Raw genomic sequence first — 21,702 nt, forward strand, 5'->3', positions numbered from 1 at the left:
GCGTTACTGTCATTGAGTAGGTTTTTTGTGTACTTGTACTTGTTAAAGTAACTTTTACATTTTGTAATTTTACTTCTGCTTAAGTAATTTTTTTTTTGGAAGCTCTGAACTTCACTATGTTTTAAATCACACCTGTTACTGAGTAACATGATGCACCGGAAACTTTGGCAGTGAATGATGAGGACAGGTGAACGATTAGGACAGGTGAATTGGCTTTAACTAAGGTCCCTGAGTGAATGAGAAAGTTGAAGCATTTGTGACCTTTGACCCATTTTTACTGATACATTATGTGTTTACATATGTTATTTTGTCAGCACTCTAACATTTTTACACGACACAAGAAAGAACCCCAACTTTGTTAAAAAAGTAACTAGCTAACTTTTACTTTTTAGTACATTTTTAGACCAATACTTTTACTTGTACTGAAGTAAAAATGTATCAAAATAGTGGTTATAGAGAACAGACAAAAAAACACAGAGTGTGACTGACGGCTGGTCGCAGGTGACGTGTGAACAGTGCTGTTCAAATCGCAAATCTCCAACCAATATGATGAGCGTCAGATTCCTGGCTTTGCCACATGTAAAGCACAAAATAACATCCGGCCCATGTCAACACGAACATGTGAATCAAAACTAAGTGAACATATGATCACGAATATACAAGAAACGGAAAATCAAAAAAAAATCCTGCAATAGATACAATGGACAATAGAGGATCAACAGCACCGGTTGCCATAAAATGAGCTTATTAGAGTGTAGGTGAGTGTGTGTGTGTGTTTGTCTGTCTGTTCTGTAATTACATGCATTGTTTGACTTCCACCCATAACACCAGCTCAGCAAAACACGGTGTCCTGTTCCGTCTGCCACACGAGAGGGGAGGTCAGATGACTGACGAACAGACAGATGACAACTGGCCACAACAACACACTGACAGCATTCCAGTCTGCTGATTAGTCAGTGACACTGTGTGGCATGATGATGAGGAGGGGGAAAAAAAAAAAGAAAAAAGAATCCTGGGAGAATTCACGTGCATGCATGTACTCAATACAAAATACCATGTTTCCATGTATCGGCTGATGTCTTCGTCACGTTGCTGACATTTGGTTTGATGACGATCACTCATTAGCTGGTTGATTTGCTAATTTGAGTTTCCAGCCGCTCTGGATGCGTCCAGGGACGGAGTCCAAAAACAAAGATAGAAAAAGAAAAGAAAAGGGAAACAGGCCCAGAGACCTTTCATTGCCACATTATTATCATCGTTCTTGGTGAGACTGGGTAATATTTCCAGTCAAAGCTGTGTTGTTAATCGAGGATTCGTAGAACTGCTGTTGTGCGTATCACCTTTGTAACGCTGAATAAATCAATATGTTTAGATTTAAAATGGATGTAATCTGCCATATGAAGTTTTCGAGCGTCGTAATTCAACCGCAGAGAACTGCAAATCGATTCAGCCTCTCCAGGATTAGCATTGCCTTTATATCACTTCTTTACACATCCAACTGATACAGAACATACATTATCATACAGAAATACATTGATTCTGAGGCCACATTTTCATGACTTGGCAAAAACAAGCCACAAGTTTTCGCTACCAACTCCTGTGGGACATATTTGACTCTGAAGCTCGCCCCACACTTGAGGACAATCAGACAATCGTGTCTTCCAAATGAACAGATTATCATTTTTGTCTATTTTACGCACGTCTGTCCCAAACGTTATCTCCGTCACTACCCTACACACCTCTGTGCGTCTTTTGCGTCGTATGGACGTTTACACAATACTTCCTCTAGAGGGCAGTGCCGAGCACCAAATTGCAGGCCTCAACAAACATAGCGGCCGTTAAAAGGGTTTATTTTTATTGTGCTTGATCTGAAATAGTGGTGGTGGAATGTAAGGCCACTACCCTCCCCACCTCTCCTCCGTCCCCCATTTCTCCTTTCACCCCAACCTGTCTAGGCAGATGGCCGCACATCTTTGAGTCTGGTTCTGTCTGAGTTTTTTCTCTCCACTGATGCCTAGTGCTTGCTCATTGTGTGAATTGTTGGGTTTCTCTGCTCTCTATAATGTTAAATTAAATGTAAGTCTTTACTTGTTGGTGTTGCTTATGAGAGCGATTGATAACGAGTGACATTTTCAATATTTACGTATGTCCGCCGCGACTTCTTCTTACAATTGTTTCTTCGTCGTTTTCCTGAAATATTGGACTAGTGACTCTATACTGCCCCCACGATTTCTGATGGTATTGCTCCGTACGTAAGCTCCCACCCGTCTCCGTTATTCGTGCCCTAGTTTCTACACTTTAAACGTTAAATGTCATCGTCGGTTACATCATCATCAACAAAACATTTCCCACTGCTTTGAAGTGTGAATTCTCCACCCTTGTCAGACAAACAGTCGAGCAATTCAAACAGACGAGAAAGGACAACAAAGTGTGTGAGACAGAGGGAGGCGTTCAAGGACCTGTGACATTAAGCCGACTCGGCAAACAGGAAGAGGCTCCGCCCGACTCGTCCTCTTTCACATTACGTGCTCAGTTGCACATTCGGTACGTCCAGTTTTTTTTCGATCAGGTATCCACACTGTTCTCCTCCTGTCAGTGTGTACTTTCTTCAGGGAGGAATCACACCCACGAATGATTCAAACAAACAAACACAGTGGCATGTTCCACCACAGACAATAATGGAAGATTCCACGGCATGTGACTGGCACAAAACACAAAACCCTCTCTGTCGTCAAGGACATCTTGTGTATTATATCTCCACCGCACAAACAATCCAACTCTACAGGATGTTCTTTTTTTTCTTCCTTTGTTCAATATGAGCTGACTCCCCTAAGCCCTCTCTCATTTAGTCCGAAAGAGAAATTCAGTGCAGTCTCCAGCTTTACTGCTCCGCTGAGATTTCCCCAAGACTCTGACGCACTTGCCCAGTGAGGACAAAACGTTTGCAGTGAAGTCGACGCAAAGGCTGTGCTCTCCGCTCCAGGCCTGTGTGCAGATATTTGATTAGAACTGTTCCTGATAACGCTCACATTTGTCTGCTCGTATTGTGCTCATTAAAGCAGAACATTGTGTCCAGCGTCACTAAGGATTTAGCGCGTTGTCTGAAGCTGCGTCAAATACGTTGGCAAATTATGATAACATGTTTGCCACATCAATTTATATTTAAATGTGCTACTTATCTGCTCTATGCCGTTATCAGCATGAAGAAATAAAAACAGGAGGGGGTGGAAACCAGTGAGGGCCTGCTATAGAGAGCTTTTCCAGCTTACTGACCCCAAGCTGTAATATTCTATCAACGTTTGTATTCATTTTGTGTTGAAATAAACCCCCTTTTTATAATATTCGCAAATGACTAACTCAATTGAATTGCATTTGTTAGGGCACAAGCACTCACACACACACACAGTGGTGAGAGGACCTGTTCCTGGAACTTTTGATGAACTGGTTTAAATATGTAAAAGTAGTGCAAAATGGTGCAGTAGCGCCCCCACAGGTGAAACCCGGGAGGACACAACCAAAACAAAGCCCAAGTAGAACAAACAAATCCATGAGACCATGGCCTCAACTCAACTCAAGTCAGCCATTTTGAATTCATACATCAGTCTTGGAGCACGTACTAACATATGAAAAAGTTCTTATTATGCCTTTTAGTGTTCCCGGACAGGAAACTGTTGGACAGATCAAGGCCCATGTCCAGGCTCTGGAAGGTCACATGGTCGAGGACCAGGTGCTGTTGTTTGCTGGATGCCCAATTGAGGATGAGGCCTCTCTGGCTTCCTATGGAGTCTTGGAGTACTGCATTGTGTAGGTAGCTGCCAAGGTAAGGTCCACGAGGGGACAGACTCCCAAGGTTGAAAAGCAGGGGAAAAAGAAAAAAGAAGCCTGGCCGTGCCAAGCGTCTAATCCAGTACAACAGGCGTTTTGTGAATCTTGTGCACACACTTGGAAAGAAGAAGGGACCCAAAGCCAACTCCTAAATGCTTCAATTCCCCAAAGGAGAAGCATGACTTGACACATCAAAGATGAAAAGTTATCAAAGCGTCTCAGATTCAAAAGGGCGTGGCCACGGCAACCATCGGAATTTTGGTGATTTTAGACCATTCGACACAAAGCAGGAAGGGGCCTATAACTTCGCTATACATTGACCGATCTGCTCGAAACATCATACGTGACACAAGAGACCAACCCCGAACATGAACTTCGCCCAACAGGAAGTCAGCCATTTTTAATTTAGTTGCCATGAAAACAGGAAATGGCCTGTGACTTTACCGTACTTTGACCGATCTGCACAAAACGTCATACGTGAGAGTAGAGACCCGGCCAGATATTATCCACACATGAAAACTAAGTCAAGGGCCTGCACAATGCTGCTTGTGGCTTTTACTTTTATTTTCTAATTGTAATTCAAAGTATGTTCAAAATATTGCTTCAACTCTGAAACAAACAAAGGTGAGGTAATATTTATCTTGGGGTTTTTTTCGATGCAGAAAAATCAAACAACTTGTCACACACACAAGAAAACTGGCCGCCTCCCAACTGACTGTGAGTCAGAGAGTGAGAGACCAAACACATCATTAGACAAGAATATGATGCGATGATTTGACCAAAACTGGTGCTGACATTTACCAAAAAATACTGCATCATTTAGGAACGTGATATAGGCAGCTTCACACCAAAAGACTAAGTCCTGAGTGTATTTTTATTTGGCTGAACAACATGCAGGATGAGGTGCAGACACTGAATGTTTTTCTTAAGTGCAAAGTAGGACAACCTGAAAGCAAACAAGCAGTCATGCTGTGTGCAGCAGACAAAACATTATTATTATTATTATTACAACACAGTACATGCAGTCCTGAAGAAAACCCAATGGAGTTTAACCACACTGAAGTATGGACACAGCTTTAAGAGCTTCTGCTCAGTTGAAAAAAAAAACCAAAACATTAATTTTTTAGCGATCATATAATCCCAGAAGTGCAACATCTGCACCACAAACATAAGACATTCACAGACAAATAAAGGCGGAAACACCACCAACGCCCCTGCTGCTGCTACGTCTGCGCAATGGCTAACTCGCTTGTTGACATCAGCAGCTTCCGCAAAAACCATGAAACCATCATGAGAGTGGTCACATGGAACGGACATGATCCTGATGAATTGCTCCACATGACACTTGGGGACTTGGGAGCAGGAGCTGACCCAGTTGACTGGTCAGCAGAGGATGGAAGAATGTAAGGGAAACATAAGAGTGTGTTTGTGTGTGTGTGTGTGTGTGTGTGTGGGGGGTGGGGGTTAAGGAGCATGGAAACTGAGTTCAAAGTCTCCACTCTGTTATTTTCCTTTTTTGTTTACATTCAGAAAAATAGTAATTTCTGTGTTGATATTAAAACAGTTTCCTGGTGTAGTTCTGAGACATTTTCATCAGTAACAACTGGAGGCAGAAACTGGAAGTTTCATGAGCGTTTAAATACAATAGAATGTGGCCTTGTGCCAAGTTCCATGCAACTTGGAATTCAGAAATGTCTGACATCCTGCTTAAAGAATTACACTGGAAACTCTGCTCAGAGTAAGACCTCCTACTTGCGAACTCGAGGCAAAAACATCTGAACTTATTGATGTCAAATAACAACAGCAGAACCCATCAAAGCGTGGACATTTAAGAGAAACCCTCAACTAAAATACAATGTATATCATATTTAACTATGTTGAGCTATTTCACTTTGTTGTTCTATTTGCATATCATTATGGGTCGGACGCTTTGAGGTCAGAGCTCATATTCAGCAAGAGAAATGTACACAATGTGACGTACGGGAAAATTTTAATAACATGTTAAACTACAATGTCAATAGCTTTGTGTGATAGCTTTTTTTTTTTGCAGTGTGAACCTAAATTACACAAGAACGAGGGGAAAAAACAAGTGAGGTGAAACAAACCACACGGCATTAAAACTTGTACATTAAGCTCGGCACAAACAACATCTAAGTACATCTCTGATTACACACAAATTCCGGATCCACCACTTTGTTCCCAAAAAAGCACTTTTGCAGCAGGAGACAAAAATGAATTCCACTTACACCGACGTGAAGGAGGAAAATAATGATAATGATGCAGAGTTAAGTTATTTTCTACACCTCAGAGAAGCAAGCGTTCAAGTGGGTTCATACCAAAACATGGCTGAGGCTAACAACTGTTATTTTTAGTCGATACATAAGCACTGCATCGTGTCATGGAGGTGGCTCCAGGTGCCTGTGTGTGTGTGTGTGTGTGTGTGTGTTCACAAGCTTAAAATAGAAAATAAAAGTGTGAAATAAAAAGGTAAAAGTTTAGATTTAAAATGACTCATATCATATAGGTACAATTAATAATGTATTGAATCAATGACAACAGTAAAATTGACCAAAACTAATAAATTGTTAAGACTACATGTATGAAAGACTAAAACTAAAATGTAAGTGAAAATATAAATCCTCTCTTTTTTATCTTAGAGACAGTTCCTCGAATATTTTTGACAATAATGAGGGTTTTTTGGCAACATGCATATGTATTTATTTTGTGCAACTCTTTAACTACTTTTTTTGTTTTCTTATCAGTGTAAAATATTAAGAAGAAACATACAGCAGCACCCATATGAAGTCTTTAAAAATCCTAAGAGGTATATGTGTGTATTTTGGATTAATGTTAAATCAACAGTGGTGTGGTACACTCCCAAACGACTGCGCGTGAAATAACGAGCTGATAAAACAATGTCGCGCTCCTGTGTTTACATATTGCACAGATGTAACGACATAAGAGACTGTGGTGATGAAGGTAAGTGTGTGAGTCATCAATGCAACTCCTCTGATAAATCTTTTGTGAGGAAAATGAACAGAAACGACCACAGTGTGAAAATAAAAACTAAACCCAGAGCAGAGCAGAGGGCAGCCACTTAACTCTGCTCTCCATGTGTCCACTCAGTCTTTCTGACCTCGTGGTCATTCGTTTTGTTGTGACTGCCGTCAACACGGCTTCAAACTCAGTCTCACAGTGCCCCCTTGTGGTCCAATATGTGAACTTCTTCTCCTGCTTTGTGTTAAACATCTCATTTCAAATTTTTTTTCTTCTCAGGATTATTTTACCAAGTCCTCCGCAAGACAATGATCCCTCCAAACTTTGATGACGATGATGATGATGTCATCAACGGCCACTAACCGGGAAGCCCTGCCGCCGGCCGTCTCCTGTCGGAAGTGTCCTCACTGTCTCTTGCTGTCCAGTATGGCCTTCCAGTCGTCCGACCAGGACAGGAGGCGTCTCTGCGAGGGGCTGAGGGACTGGTGCTTGTTGTGGCAGGCGGTGAACAGGACGTGTTCCCACACTGGTTTGGCCTCCACACCTGGACAAGGACACATTATATACAGGTAAGTGACAACCAGTGGCGTCATATTTTTATGCTTTCACTGTTCTTATTTATTAAACGTGGTGTGGATATTTGGGCTGTAAATCAATTTTTTGGCTGATGTCTCACAATCTCGTCAAGCAACAGTTATAATTTTGGCAAGTTGTTGTTGTTGTTGTTCGGATCCATAGACATACTGTATATACCAAGCTATGTCGAGCTCTCTATTGGCTGTTTTCATAAAAACGTGAAGATGGTGGAGAGCTGGTGTGAACCCGGGATGCCAAAACAGTCAGGGACAAGCAAACAGTGAAGCACTTTTACCAGATCCTAGGAGACAGGCAGAGTTGGATCACTGCCATAAAATGCACTCAACTTGAGAAAATAAGACATTTACACACTTTTATTGTGATTTAAAGGCAACCTAAATTAAACTTAGCTTACCATTGTGTAGAAATGCAGATTTCTATTAATTTAGAGAATTTAGAGCCTTTTAAAGGCAGAAATGCTACATAATGCATCTTAAAATAAACATTTAATGTTTGACAGAACGTTTCCAGTCCTAATATCCTTTTGTTTCTTTTGAAACTAAAACATTCAAACCAATGTTTCTACTAAGTAATATGTAATACTGTTATGACATATAGTAGAATGTTATTTTTTTGTTGTTGTTGCGACAAAAACACTTGAAAGAATGCACACACAGTCCTCACCTAGAATGTCAGGCTTGTCGTCTATGAGGAGGTCTCCACTGATTAATGTCTTGTCCCTGGTCAAGATGACCTGCTCCAGGAAGTCATGGCCCAAATGCCTCTCTACCCAAGCATACTGGACAAATACACACACAGCAGAGGAGACCTTGATTATCCCAAAAAAATGAAGCACAGCATTTTCCAGAGGGAGCAAGAAAAAGACTGTTTTTCATGCACCTACCTTCTCATACGGGCAGTGTTTGAAATACTTTATCGGGCTGGTGCAAATAAAGACATCTGTGCTGCGAAAAGCAAGAGAAACAACACGAGCAGGTGAGAAAGAATTAAAAACAGACAAATCCTTGTTACGTTCAAGCTGCTTGCAGCCACACTTGATATTTCTAAATGGAATTAATAACGACGGAAAAAAAAAAGACAGAAAAACAAAGCAGAAAAATAGGACAATTATGCATTAAAGTAGATTTTGCCGATTAGGAAACCAGGTTCATTCAGGCTCTGTTGCTACAGGAAGCCACTCACTTCCACAGAAAGAGGAAATGTAAACATAGTTTTATAACCACTTAGCGGCTATTTTTAGTTGTCATTCTCTGGAAATGGCAGTAACAGCCTCCTACATTCAGGTCCAGTGAAAGATGCTTTCATGAACACATGCAGTTACTGTTATCACAGTCTGAACCAGTATTATGAGTATTAAGAGAACCATAATGGTTCTGACTGAAGCAGCTTATCATTTATCATCTTTAAATCTGAAATCTGAAAACGGCTTTTCTCCCTATCATCAGTGTCAGGATGAAATTGCCTGAGAAGCAGCAAAACACCTGGGAAACTATCCACCTCTGACATCTATACAATCACTGGTGATTGTTATCAACACAGAGATTGGGTCAGAACATGCTGAAATATGTCATTTGAAATAAACACGTACAGAGAGATTTTGCAGTTAAAGTCACATCTTGATACCAAATTGACCTCCAAAACCTACGTCAACAATTTCTCCTCATTATTATTTTTCAAGTACTTGTTTGGTCCATTAAATGTTGAACCGTGTTTCTCAAACCTGGAAATAATGATGTTCTCTCATGTCTTATGTTTTAGTGATTTCTTTCAGAAAATATTAAAGAAAGCTGAATAAATCTGAACACTCAAATTGATTAATTAGCAAAATAGTTGCCGATTAACTTAGTAATCAATTAATCAATCAGCCCTACGGCTTTGTATATTATCTTATTGTGTGTGTAAAGTTTTCAAGAACCAGAACATTCGAGTATAAATGATCAGATGATACTTAGTTTAGTTGAATCAACTTGGTAACAAATAAAAATAACGACAAAAAGATAATACGATCATTTCATTACTATCAACCACCTTTCATTTCACAAAGATGTTTACAGCTCACTTTTGATATTATTAAATAGTCTAGCTCAGAATAAGCAATAATCAGGTGAGGACATGTAGGGTTTAATGATTTTATGAAGACATGTTTACATTTTAATCAGATTATAACATCCTGTTGTTATCCTGTATTCACGCAGTGGACGTAATATAGACATGAGTGACAATCAGACTATGAATGATAATAATATGAAGGTAATATGTTATAAGCAACTCATGTAACACCATAATCTGAAAAATTTCATATTCAGAATAAGGTTAATAGTCAGATTAATGGTATAAATGTAATAATATTGGTCAATACAATTCATGAAATAAAAAAATAAAAAAACACCACCAATACAAACCCTTTTTTAACTTTGCATTTGTATTGTTTTATTCTATGATTATGCTGTAACTTTGTTTTGAAATAAGTACATTAACATTATTTGTGTTAACATAAATGTATTCTAACTGCACTGCAAAATAAATGTATGAGGCTTTTCCCTGTTGTAAGTGCTATAAACCACCAGATGTCACTGTGCACTTTTTTTTCCCTCAGCACAAATAGAAAAAATTGAATGTATGTGACCATGTTATACAAAACATAATAAAACAAGATGCTTGTAGTGAATATTGGTCGCATGGTGACTTTAAGTATCTTTAGGTCATACTCATCCATCCTGGCCATCTCCTTGACAGCCTCCACGCCTCCTGGCAGAGGCTCCAGCTCTATGAAGAAATCTTTGGACTCCCAGATACTCATGGCTTTCTCCTGCAGTCAAAGCACACACACACACAGCTCATCACTGTATGTGTATTGGCACAGGTGTTCATGTACTCAACGAAGGACCTTACGAAAGTCATGTTTTACAAGGTTAGTGAGATAAATATCTTACCTTCTACACACTGAGCAAAGACCTTTACGACCTTGACATACAATCCATATCATTGGACAATACTGTATGTTACACAATGACATGTGCTCAGATTTGAGTGTATGTAGAAACTGAGACCTGTTTATATAATGGTTGATTTATATAAGCTTTCTGTTTTCTTGTACACTCCAAAATTACAGTTTAATTTGTCCCCAAATGCAGGCACATATTGACAACGTCTTATGTCTATTTAAATAAACCACAAACACCTGGCACAAAGTTTGTAAGGGCTGTGCAAATATTTTGCACCACGTTAATCCAAATCCGTTAGTTGAAATCCCTGTGACTTTGTTTCCTCAACACTCTCAGAAATGTGGCCATTTTAGGAATCAAAATATAGTGAACAACTTGAAGTTGGGCTACCATTTATTATTGTTAACGTTTATTGACAGCAAACTGACTGATGTAGTTTCATGGGTTTTGTTGACTTAATGTACAGTCTGTAGGGCATCTAGATTTCAATTTTGTGTGTTAACTGTTCAGTAATACTGTGCAATGCATTTTCCTGTATTTTTAATTAGGAAGTTCAGGTACAGTTTCTCCCATGTAACTGTACACAAAAAGTTGTATTTTCAGGTGGTTTTTTTTATCCTAAAATAGTGGGTTTATAGTAATAAGAGCTGGACAAAAAAAGCTAATTGTACAAGCCACAAAATAGTTTTTCTAGTTTGGATTGTTCTTTCGTCTATGAAAATACAGGTAACAAATCCATGTCAGAAATAGTAGTTCGTGTTTTGACAGTGTCATGTGGTAATAATATAACAATATGAACATTATAGTGAATACAGAACTGAACATTAATTTGACTAAATTATATCACAAATCAGATTGTAACCACAATGTTTACTGTGCGTAAAGAACTTTAACACCATGTTGTTTTTACACTTTAATCTAGGAACCAATAAAAAAAATTATTTGATGTGATAATTATCAACATTGATGGATAAGAAAATTCCTGTTGTGGTAGCCTTTGAGCATATCGCGAAATGTATCATATCGCTTTGTATTGGGACATATCGCGATATTCCGTGATATCATGTCATAAGACTGCCTTAGGAACCAACATTAACCGTAAACCCCTCAGCAAAAACCTGAAACCACTCACATACAGTTTCTATATGCCATATTGTCATTATAGTAAATAAATGAACTGTTTTCTAAAGGGAATCGTTAATTAACACACTTACACACAGGTCACTCCTCAGTTGACCGTACTGCGCTGACACCCAGAAGCCTCTCCTGTCATCCAGGGTGATGTAGGGCTCGTCCGGGTACCTCGCCCGGTACTTCTTCAAGAACCCGCCCTCGAAGTCCGCCAGAACCCCGTCCATGTCAACCAGAACCCGCAACCGCTTACCGGTCGGACAGGACGAGGACATGTTGACGCAAATCCTCTTAGACGGTTCTCGGAGCAGAGTGTTTCCTCTTCCGAGGAGGCGGGTTGTACCGCACAGGAACATTGTTGACTCGAAGCGCTGTTGACCCGGTCCAGACTCGGAGATATGGTCCGCATAAAAGTTCCCGAAACACTGTGGCCGCTTGCGACACTTGAATCCGGATGTGGTGTTGTTATTCGTGTGTTTATGAAGTTGTGTTCATAAGTGTAACTGTAACATTCTGGGCGGCTCTCCGCCAATCAGCTGCAGCTGAGCTAACGTCGGCTAACTTTAGCTAACGGGTTAGCAGAACCGCAGCGGGCAGGTCAAATGTGACATTCTCTTAGGTAACAGTATACGGGGGAGCTGTTAATATCGTTTCACACAGTGTATTAACTGTCAGGCGGGCAGCAACACCACTGAGAAAATCACAGTGTTTGACAGGGACTTTAAGAGCAACCGTGACTGACTGTGCTGCACGCTGCACCTTCAACGGTAGAAACAAGAAACAGAGCTAGCTGCTCACTGCAAAGATATGTTTCATTAGTGAGATGCCCCACTCCTCTCCACTTTTGCGTGTGATTACTTTACTATGTACACTCATGTACGGCGTTCCTAAACAATAATAACAAGAACAAAGATGAAAAAATATATTTACATTTTTTTTTACTTTGTCAAAAGAAATCTTGCTGACTTTACATTTACAGATACAGTTTAACTTACTACTACTAACTGTTATTATGTTATTGCAGTTATTTACTGTAACACAACAGGTACTCCACACCCACCCTGTCGCGTTACTAATCCGAAGACCAAGGACATAGATTTTAACCTTGAGTAAGCAGAATAAGAAATGTACAGATGGATGACGAAGCTGAAGTTTAACCTGTGCGTCAGCCTGTATTTACTTGATATGTTTTGTCTAAAACAATAAATGAAAATAAAGAACAAAAATCCAAAATAATGAAATAAAGTAAGCCTCACTCTAGCTAAGTATTAATATTTGTTATAAAATATCACTGGGTGTATTAAAGAGTTTTCCAACTGTGCACTATTCGGTGGTATTAAGTCATTGTTATTAACATTAATGATAAAATATAATATATTATATAATACAACATTATATAATATTATGTAAATTGGGGAGGATGCAGCGGTAGACGATGAATGAATGAATCCAATAAAAGTCAAGTAGGCAGGAGATCTCACATCTTATAAAATCTTTGTTCAAAGCCCGGTTAATGGTAGGCCTACCTCACGTCAGTTCCTGTATTTATTTATTTTTCTAAAGAAACATTTACTACTTCGTGAAAGGGACACTTTTAAATGCTTACCACTTGCAAGACACGATGACTTACAGATTCGTGTTAAAACTTAAAAGAATTAAATAATAATAATAATTCTACCGTGTTTACAAACATCGACCAGGACATCGTGTACCTGCCTCTTTAAGAATCCAACGGTCGCTTCCTAAATCTCGTTGCAGTCACTTCTGTTCTCACGATCTCGCGATAACGTCACCTTAGTGGCGGCTGTGTGGCCCCCTGTATCTGTCCGGACGGAGTTGTTTCTGACGTTTGAATGAAAAACAGTGCGAATTACCTGCACTTTGGACCCAGGAAATAATGGCTTCAGCCTTGGAGCAGTTTGTGAACAATGTGCGGCAGCTCTCCGCTCAAGGTAGGCTTGCTAAACTCATTCATGTGGGAAGTATTAGCTAGTTAGCTAGCACAAGCTATCCAATGCCTTGCCGATAGCCAAACTGGTCAGAGCCCCTTTTTTTTTGCTTTATCATGTAAATACACCGCTAAAATGGCTTTATTTGGCTGCGAGAGTTGTGTAAAGTATCACCGGGGGATGCGTTAATGCACAGTAACATTAGGGATCCATGTGAACTTTGTGCCCCGTTAGAGAAAATGCTATAATCATACTTTTTGTTTTTCATCTAGAAAATAATTTCTGGTAACTGCCTACCGGTAGTCCCGCCCTCGTCAGATATAATTGGCTGCCGAACTGAATCGGCGAATCCTATTGGTTTAAAGTCACCCGTCAATCCCACTGGCATTACCTCTGTTGCAAGGCCTTGACAGGACACTGGACCGGCCAAATTGCATTGAAATACACAGCCGCAGCACGACAGTTGTAAACAATATTGTTGGCCAATTTCTTCTTTCATTCCTAAATTATTACGTTACAGCCGGCGCAGACGTCATATTGCAATTAATACTAACGATCTGACCACTCAAACAATACACAACACTTAAGCGTTCTTGAAAGAAAGTATTTTCCTCTTGTAAATTTAGGCTAACAACCTTATGTATATTGTTTACCACTGCTTTGACAGAATGACATAACCTGTTCAATTGTGGCGCTGTGTGTGTGTAGTGTAAGTCTGTAACTCAATGACATCCAACCCTGCTATATTTAATTATCAGCAGACCAACCTCAAATCAATGACAATGACGAAATGTGATCTGGGACTAAAATGTAGATATTGTGAGATGCATCTCTGTCTTCCCAGTGATGTCAATGATTTGAAGGAATGTTTAAAATTGCTCTCTATTCTCTTGCCCTCAACTTTGCCCTTTCACTCTTACTACCCCAGGCCAGATGACTCAACTGTGCGAGTTGATCAACAAAAGTGGGGAGCTGCTGGCCAAAAATCTGTCCCACTTGGACACGGTGCTGGGGGCCTTGGACATCCAGGAGCACTCCCTAGGTGTGCTGGCTGTGCTGTAAGTAAACCAACTTTTTCACTTTTGCCACTTTATAATTACATTTAAGATGATTTTTTATTTTTTGCTCAATAGTGCAGTGCAGTTCAGTTTGCTATGGTATGGATTAGCTCTGATCTTGCCTATGTTTTCACTGTGGAGTGTGTAGGCTGGACGGTTATAGCAGCGCCATCAGCTATGTAAATTACTAGTTTAACACTGAAGACATCGTTCATGAGAAAATAATTACACAGGCGGCCTTGGATTTTCTCTCTGTCCTAGTGCACAGTGTATGCATATTAATAATGGATATTGTGTTTTTCCCCAAACATTTCAAGTACCCCAACAGAATGGTGCCAAAACTGGATAAAGTGCAGAATAGTTATTTTGGTACCCATCACAACTTCTTGGCACAAATATAACATATAACATCTCTTGGTGGAGACGGGGCTCTGCTGCTGTTTTCATAATGTGTTCTATATTGTTCGTTCCCTGGCTTCATTATGCTCCCTGCTTATGCTTAACTTTTATCCTAAATAGGCCAAAAGTTAGTGTCATTGTTTGTGGTGTCTGCTGGAGGTCAAATAGTACTGGGTGTAATTAACTGAGTAGACAAGCAGAACGATTTTAAACAAATGGATGTACAAATTTGCTATGTTATTTGTTATATGTAAAAACCCGAAACAGTTATGTTGGTAAAATTTTGTTCAAAATTCTGTTCGCACACATAGGAGTCTCTACTATGCTCTTTCTTTCAGTCTGTGCGTTAAATGCTGTGTGTATCACAGAAAACCTTGTTGTTGTCACTAAGCAGCTAAAATGTACCTGTTGCTTTTACACTTCAAAACGCAGCAGCTGGACTTTGTAACAATGAAAGTGATTATGTAGATATTTAGAAAGTCGAGAAAAGCCTTGACTGCACTGAATATTAAACAGTGTGAGTGTTTTCCCACAATTAACTGACTAAGCTGGATATTATTAGCTCACATCAGTATCCTAAACATCAAACCACACAGTACCTAAGGTCAACTAAGTTTTTGACCAATACTGTTTGATATTTACAACTTTGCAGATTTATGCACCATTTCTTTTACACATTTTTTGCATGTTTCTGACTCTTTTCTTCTAGATTTGTGAAGTTCTCCATGCCAAACATCCCTGATTTTGAAACGCTCTTCTCCCAAGTCCAGCTCTTCATCAGTACCTGCAATGGCGAGCACATTAGATATGCAACAGACACTTGTAAGTCCTGAATAAACTAAACCTCTCACTCTCCCGAAATATGTGCAGCTTCTGTTTTTCATGTAAATCTTAATGAACCACTTTTTAACACGCAAACGGCCAATTAAGTATCCAGCATTGTATTTTTAGTGCCCTCAACAATTATCATAAAATGTTTTTCAGTAACAATGAAAAATTTATTTTTATGACAACATCAAAGATGTGTTTTTTATGTAGTGGTTTAATGGTGTTTATTGATATCTGCTGTTGTAAACTACTTTGTATTTTGGCTAAATTCTTGATGCATTTCATAAAGTTACATAGCTATATAAATTGCACGTATTAACAGCCTGTCCTGTGCACACCCCATCGTAGTTAATCAGCACCTATAAAGTCATGATCATGACTTTACAATTCCCCATTTTCCTTTCCCTCTGTTTCTTTTCATAGTTGCTGGTCTCTGCCACCAGTTGACTAACGCCCTTGTAGAACGCAAACAGGTAAGACGGTGGTTTCTGACTTATGTACTTGTGTTTCAGAAGAACAGTAAGAAGTTAGAAAGCTAATTGTCATTGCTGTATTGAAATCTCTGATGAAATGTTCTCTGGTCCTTTTCCTTGTACATCTCAGCCTAAATGTAGTGGAATACATATGAACTTTTCTCTCCTTCTCTCACACAGCCATTGAGGGGTGTCGTCATCCTAAAACAGGCAATAGACAAAATGCAGATGAACACAAACCAACTTACCTCAGTTCATGCAGACCTGTGTCAGGTGAGTCACGGCTACACATGAAAATCATACTTTATTAGAATGGTCGGATATCGTTAGATCCATTTTTCAATGTATGAATTTTCCTGTGGTTAATCTTGTTGGTGAGAACAGTAAAACTGTCCATCACACTCACTTCATACCGGTTTCCCCTGCAGCTGTGCTTGTTAGCGAAGTGCTTCAAACCGGCCCTGCCCTTCTTGGAGCTGGACATGATGGACATCTGTAAGGAGAACGGAGCCTACGACGCAAAGCACTTTTTATGTTACTACTACTATGGTGGCATGATCTACACAGGCCTCAAAAACTTTGAAAGAGCACTGTATTTTTATGAACAGGTACTTGTAGATGGTTTCTACTGTGATGAGTAATCCAGGAATATTCTCTGTGGTGTTTCTGTTAATATTTCTGATTTGTCTTTTGTCAGGCAATAACCACTCCAGCCATGGCAGTAAGCCACATCATGTTGGAAGCCTATAAGAAATACATCCTGGTGTCACTCATCCTCCACGGCAAAGTGCAGCAGCTGCCTAAATACACCTCACAGATAGTCGGGAGGTTCATCAAGGTAGGAACACAAGAAAGATCTTTTTTTGGTCACAAAAAACATCTAGTTTATCCTGTAAAACCTGAAAGAAGACCCCCATTGCATTTGTATACAGGTAGACATTGTATGTGGCACATTGAGGAGCTACTTAAGGTGTCTTGCTCAGGGACACGTCATCATGTAGATGAGCAGAGCCAGGAATTGAACCCATGATCTTCCAGTTGAAGTCAACTCACTCTATTACTGATCCATTGTTTTAGTTTTTTATCTTATAATTTCTGGTAGGCTGTACCCTGAGAGGTGTAATGCTTTCCTCCACAGTTTAAAGCTGTTTAGAACAATATATACATTGCATTTTCAAAGAATATTGTAGCCTAAAGCAAAGTTGTTCCCTCATCAATCTATACTTAATACTTAAAAATGACAGAAGCATGCAATATGATGGCTAACATAAATGTTGTGGCTCCATGCTCTCTTTTCTTCGCTCTCAAAAAGTGAATTTTCGTTGAAAAAAAAATTGATTAGGCTTTTTTGCAAATGTAATAAAAATAAAAATCTGCAATGTCACATGTGTAGAAGTTCCGTGGTGCTTTTCACACTTTGCTTTGATCCCACGTGTGGTGGATTGAACTGACTGGAGACATGCATCTGTCTCATATCTGTCTTTTCCATCAGCCCCTGAGCAACGCGTACCACGAGTTAGCCCAGATTTACACCACCAACAACCCGGCGGAGCTGCGTATTGTGGTCAACAAACACAGCGAGACGTTCACACGAGACAATAACACAGGCCTGGTCAAACAGTGCCTCTCCTCCCTGTACAAGAAAAACATCCAGAGGCTAACAAAGGTGAGTGTGTGTGTGTGTCTGTGCTTTTCATTTTATGTAAACACACAACTGCATGTGTGTCTTGTGACAAGGTTAGGGTTTGAACTGCACAAGTGCTGTGATAGGGATTACATTCAGACTTGACATTATAGCACGAGTGCAGCAAGGTGGAGTCAACTGTGATGATTCGCAGTGACAATAAAAAAAACATCAGGAAACGACTCTGAAACGTGGGCGTATGGAGATGTAGCCATGTGATAAGAGGTTGAAAGCTGTGCAACACAGAACAAAGACTTTGCTTCCTTCAGATAGTGTAATCTGTCAATCTAACGTGCATAATCATGATGTGAGAGAGTGGTTATCTTGTTACATTTATAGCATAATTCAAGCTTGAGTGCCAAGTATTACACCTGTATTCTCTCTTTAACAACCTTGTCTAGCAATATTAAAAGTTGAAGAAAAGAAAAGTCCTGTCTCTGCCACAATAATTGGATTTGCTCCAAAATTAAATAAAATTTTCTTTGGTTATGCCCCAACCCAGCAAAATCATATAATCTGTGGTGAAGGTAACAATTATAATACTCTTGTTGTCTGTTGTTGGTCACATGCAACCTGGCAGGCGGTCATGACAAGCTTCCAGAATTGTAATTTGACTTGTCAAATTGACTTATTTTTGCAGCTCGTGGAGTTGCCCCCTGGTGGCTATTCAGTATCACTTCCTGATTCACATCCCTGAGAAAATGTCTGACTGTTAATGTCTGTTTTTAATATATAGTCTACTTACGCTAGGTAAAATACAGTTTATTTAAAATGGCATGACTCTCAATGAATAGTCCGTCCTAAAATATAGTCGAACCACAATAACGTTTACTAGTCTTTACAGATCCACAAAATAGTTTCACTTCATCGTGAGCAGATCTAACATTCTGAATTTGTCCTACTCTCCGTGTCTCTCATAGACTTTCCTGACGCTGTCTTTGCAAGACATGGCGAGTCGAGTGCAGCTGTCGGGCCCCCAGGAAGCAGAGAAATATGTCTTACACATGGTGAGTTTTGTCCAAAGCTGGGCCAAATGCTGCCAATATGCAGGTACCGTAAAATAAAATGAATTTTAAGTTGATGAATTTTTCTTTAATACATTATGAGAATCGATTTGTATTAGAGAAGTGGCAGGTTTTGTTTGTATTTGGTCAAACCACTGATATCAGAGATTTAAGGTGTTGTTTTCTATTAATACATTTTATTTGTTTATCCTTGAAATCAATTCCGGATACAGATTTAGAGGTTTTAAATGTGTTTCTCATTTTATTTCTATTTGATATTTGCTCAAGTCCACTCTCACACTCAACACCTACGGTCAATTAAAGGTGTCCAATTTGCTTAATCCCCAAATCTGTATGTGGGGACACACACACACAGGGAGAACATGGTTATATCTCTTCTTTTGCTTCTTGCAGATTGAAGACGGTGAGATCTACGCTAGCATTAACCAAAAGGATGGTATGGTCTGCTTCCACGACAACCCCGAAAAATACAACAACCCCGCAATGCTCCACAAAATCGACCAAGAGGTGTGAAAGCCTGTCTCTTCTGTGTTCTGTGTTCTGTGTTTTGCATTAATTAACGCTCATATTAATGCTCATGTGTAAATTGCTTGGTTTTATCTTGTCACTTTTCTCCTCGTAGATGTTGAAATGTATAGAGCTGGACGAGAAACTAAAGTCTATGGATCAAGAAATTACAGTAAACCCACAATTTGTGCAGAAGGTGAGAAGATGTTTAATTTCTTTCCTTATGTATGAGTTGTCCTTTTAAAGCAGTGGTTCTCAAACATTAAAATACAGTGGTGTAAATAGGCCGAGCAAAGTCAGCCACTGACTTTTCACAGGAGGCAGATTTATTCCCAATAATATAATTTGCTCTCTCAACTTCACACACTGAATTTTTTTAATTATCTGTTTAATTTTCTACTTACTCCGGTCAAAATTCCTCAGCTCAACTCCGATCACATAACCTTGTATACAGTAGAACAGTATTTCTGATTTTCCTCCAAGTACCACCAGAGAAAGCTTGCGTACTTCTGGTAGTACACGTACCACAGTTGGAGAACCATGGCTTTAAAGTTATCTCTGGTACTTTCACATTTTACAAGCATATACATTTGTTTTTTAGGGATGTGAATGGAATGTTTTTTTGGGGGTGATTTTCACATGAACAGAGTAAACACAAAGTGTTTCAACCACAATGTCAGTAGTTTGCTTGTTGTTATTTTAAGTTTGTTTTATAAAAGTCGTGGGACTCGTTTATAAATCAAGGGGTTTCTTCTTAAAAGATTAAAAGAGACTCATTAATGTTTTATCAGAGATTTGTTCTTGGGGCAAGAGCAGAATCTGTGCATACTAAAGAGCACATTTATGCAAATAATCCTCTATTCTGTTTTCCACAATTCATCTCTTGTACATTGTAGTATTCTAATTACTTTAATTTATCATCTGTAATATATATATATATATTTTAAATTCTTACCATTATTTCTGTTCCGTTTGAGAACACATTTTGAATCTGACTAATAGTTGTGGGTATGTTCCAGCACCATAACACAGGAATAGGTCACACCATGATTAATTGTATGCACAGTAAATGCCTTTTGTTTTGTTTTTGGTGACGGTAGCATTAAGGTGTTTCATCGATTTTAATTTATTGAGTTCCATGAGTTGATTTCCTGAGCAGAATCAGGAATATGCCCAAATCTTGACATACTGTGCCTGTAAAATATAAATATATATCCAGTTAAGTCATTTCTGCTACACCCTTAATGATTAATTCCAAGAGAAACAAATGATGAAAAATGACATTGATGACATATTGACTTGTGACACACTCTGTTTTTTTAGAGTATGGGATCTCAGGAGGACGATGTCGGTAGCAAAACGTCAAGTTATTCCTGAGGGGACGTGGACTGGGACCGAACGCTGCCACCACTGCGACACGTCGGTCCCAGGATGAGTTGGATTTTTTTTAAAAGAGGAAAACAAACATTCTATTGCATAAGGACATTTGGTCAAGGAAAAAATCTAATTGTGTGGAATGATGATGATAATTTGGTTATTCTTTCTTCACAGTGTCTAAAGGATACCGAAAGATCATTACAGAAAAAGGAAAAAAAAAGAAAAAAAAAAAGATTACAGTTTTGTCAGTGTTTTATTTATCAATGTTAAGGTTGGAGCGCCACTGCTACATTAACAGAAACCACAATAATAAAAACTGGACTTATTTGTTCCAAATGTATGTGTGAATAATCTCACTGTTTGTTTTGGTTCTGCTGCATGATGGCCGAGAGCATTTACATTTGAGATAAAAAGCATCTGTGGCTGACGAGGAATAAATCCAATCCCATGTATTCTTCAATTGTAAAGACTGCGATGACTATGTTTCTCTCTCTCCTTTGGTCCGATTGTAGATATCATCAATAGAAAAATCTGTACTCATGTACATGCCCTTGACCAAAATTGACCACAACAGAGGAACTGTTCACAATCTGGTGCACTGTTTTTGTTTTTTATTTTGTGGGGTTTTTTTCCTTCCTTTTTCTCTCTTTTTTTTGTTTTTTTTTTAGGTCGGATCCACTAGAGGTCGCTAGAGCATTGTACAGAAAACCGTTTTGACAGCTTGTTATTACAAGAGACATGAAGTCAGCAGATGAAACCAAACTGTCATTTAATTTGGGATCTTGAGCTTTGCGATTGTGGATCTGTTAATAATAAATTGTTTAAGAATATAGCTCTGATTTACTATTACTATTATTATTATTATTATTTGTAATCTCTCTGTGTAAAAAAAAATGCTTCGTAACGT

At 39.1% G+C, this 21,702-nt stretch overlaps 2 protein-coding genes across 2 annotated transcripts; one reads left to right on the forward strand and one right to left on the reverse strand.

Moving 5' to 3' along the window:
- Positions 1–5,798: 5,798 nt before the first annotated feature.
- On the reverse strand, positions 5,799–12,575 carry LOC131448203 (5'(3')-deoxyribonucleotidase, mitochondrial-like). Its single transcript, XM_058620452.1, has 5 exons — positions 11,579–12,575; positions 10,128–10,228; positions 8,303–8,363; positions 8,083–8,197; positions 5,799–7,366 (listed from the first exon to the last, which is right to left on the reverse strand). The coding sequence occupies exons 1-5, from the start codon at positions 11,849–11,851 to the stop codon at positions 7,227–7,229; spliced, it is 690 nt and encodes a 229-aa protein (XP_058476435.1). The 5' UTR covers positions 11,852–12,575; the 3' UTR covers positions 5,799–7,226.
- Positions 12,576–13,249: 674 nt separating this feature from the next.
- cops3 (COP9 signalosome subunit 3) lies at positions 13,250–21,627 on the forward strand. The gene is made up of 12 exons (XM_058620451.1): positions 13,250–13,447; positions 14,373–14,502; positions 15,611–15,723; positions 16,153–16,202; positions 16,383–16,475; positions 16,631–16,810; positions 16,900–17,040; positions 17,695–17,868; positions 18,807–18,893; positions 19,305–19,418; positions 19,534–19,614; positions 20,742–21,627. The coding sequence occupies exons 1-12, from the start codon at positions 13,393–13,395 to the stop codon at positions 20,793–20,795; spliced, it is 1,272 nt and encodes a 423-aa protein (XP_058476434.1). The 5' UTR covers positions 13,250–13,392; the 3' UTR covers positions 20,796–21,627.
- The last annotated feature ends 75 nt before the right edge of the window (positions 21,628–21,702 follow it).

The sequence above is a fragment of the Solea solea genome, chromosome 21, assembly GCF_958295425.1.
Source record: "Solea solea chromosome 21, fSolSol10.1, whole genome shotgun sequence".
Lineage (NCBI taxonomy): Eukaryota > Metazoa > Chordata > Actinopteri > Pleuronectiformes > Soleidae > Solea > Solea solea.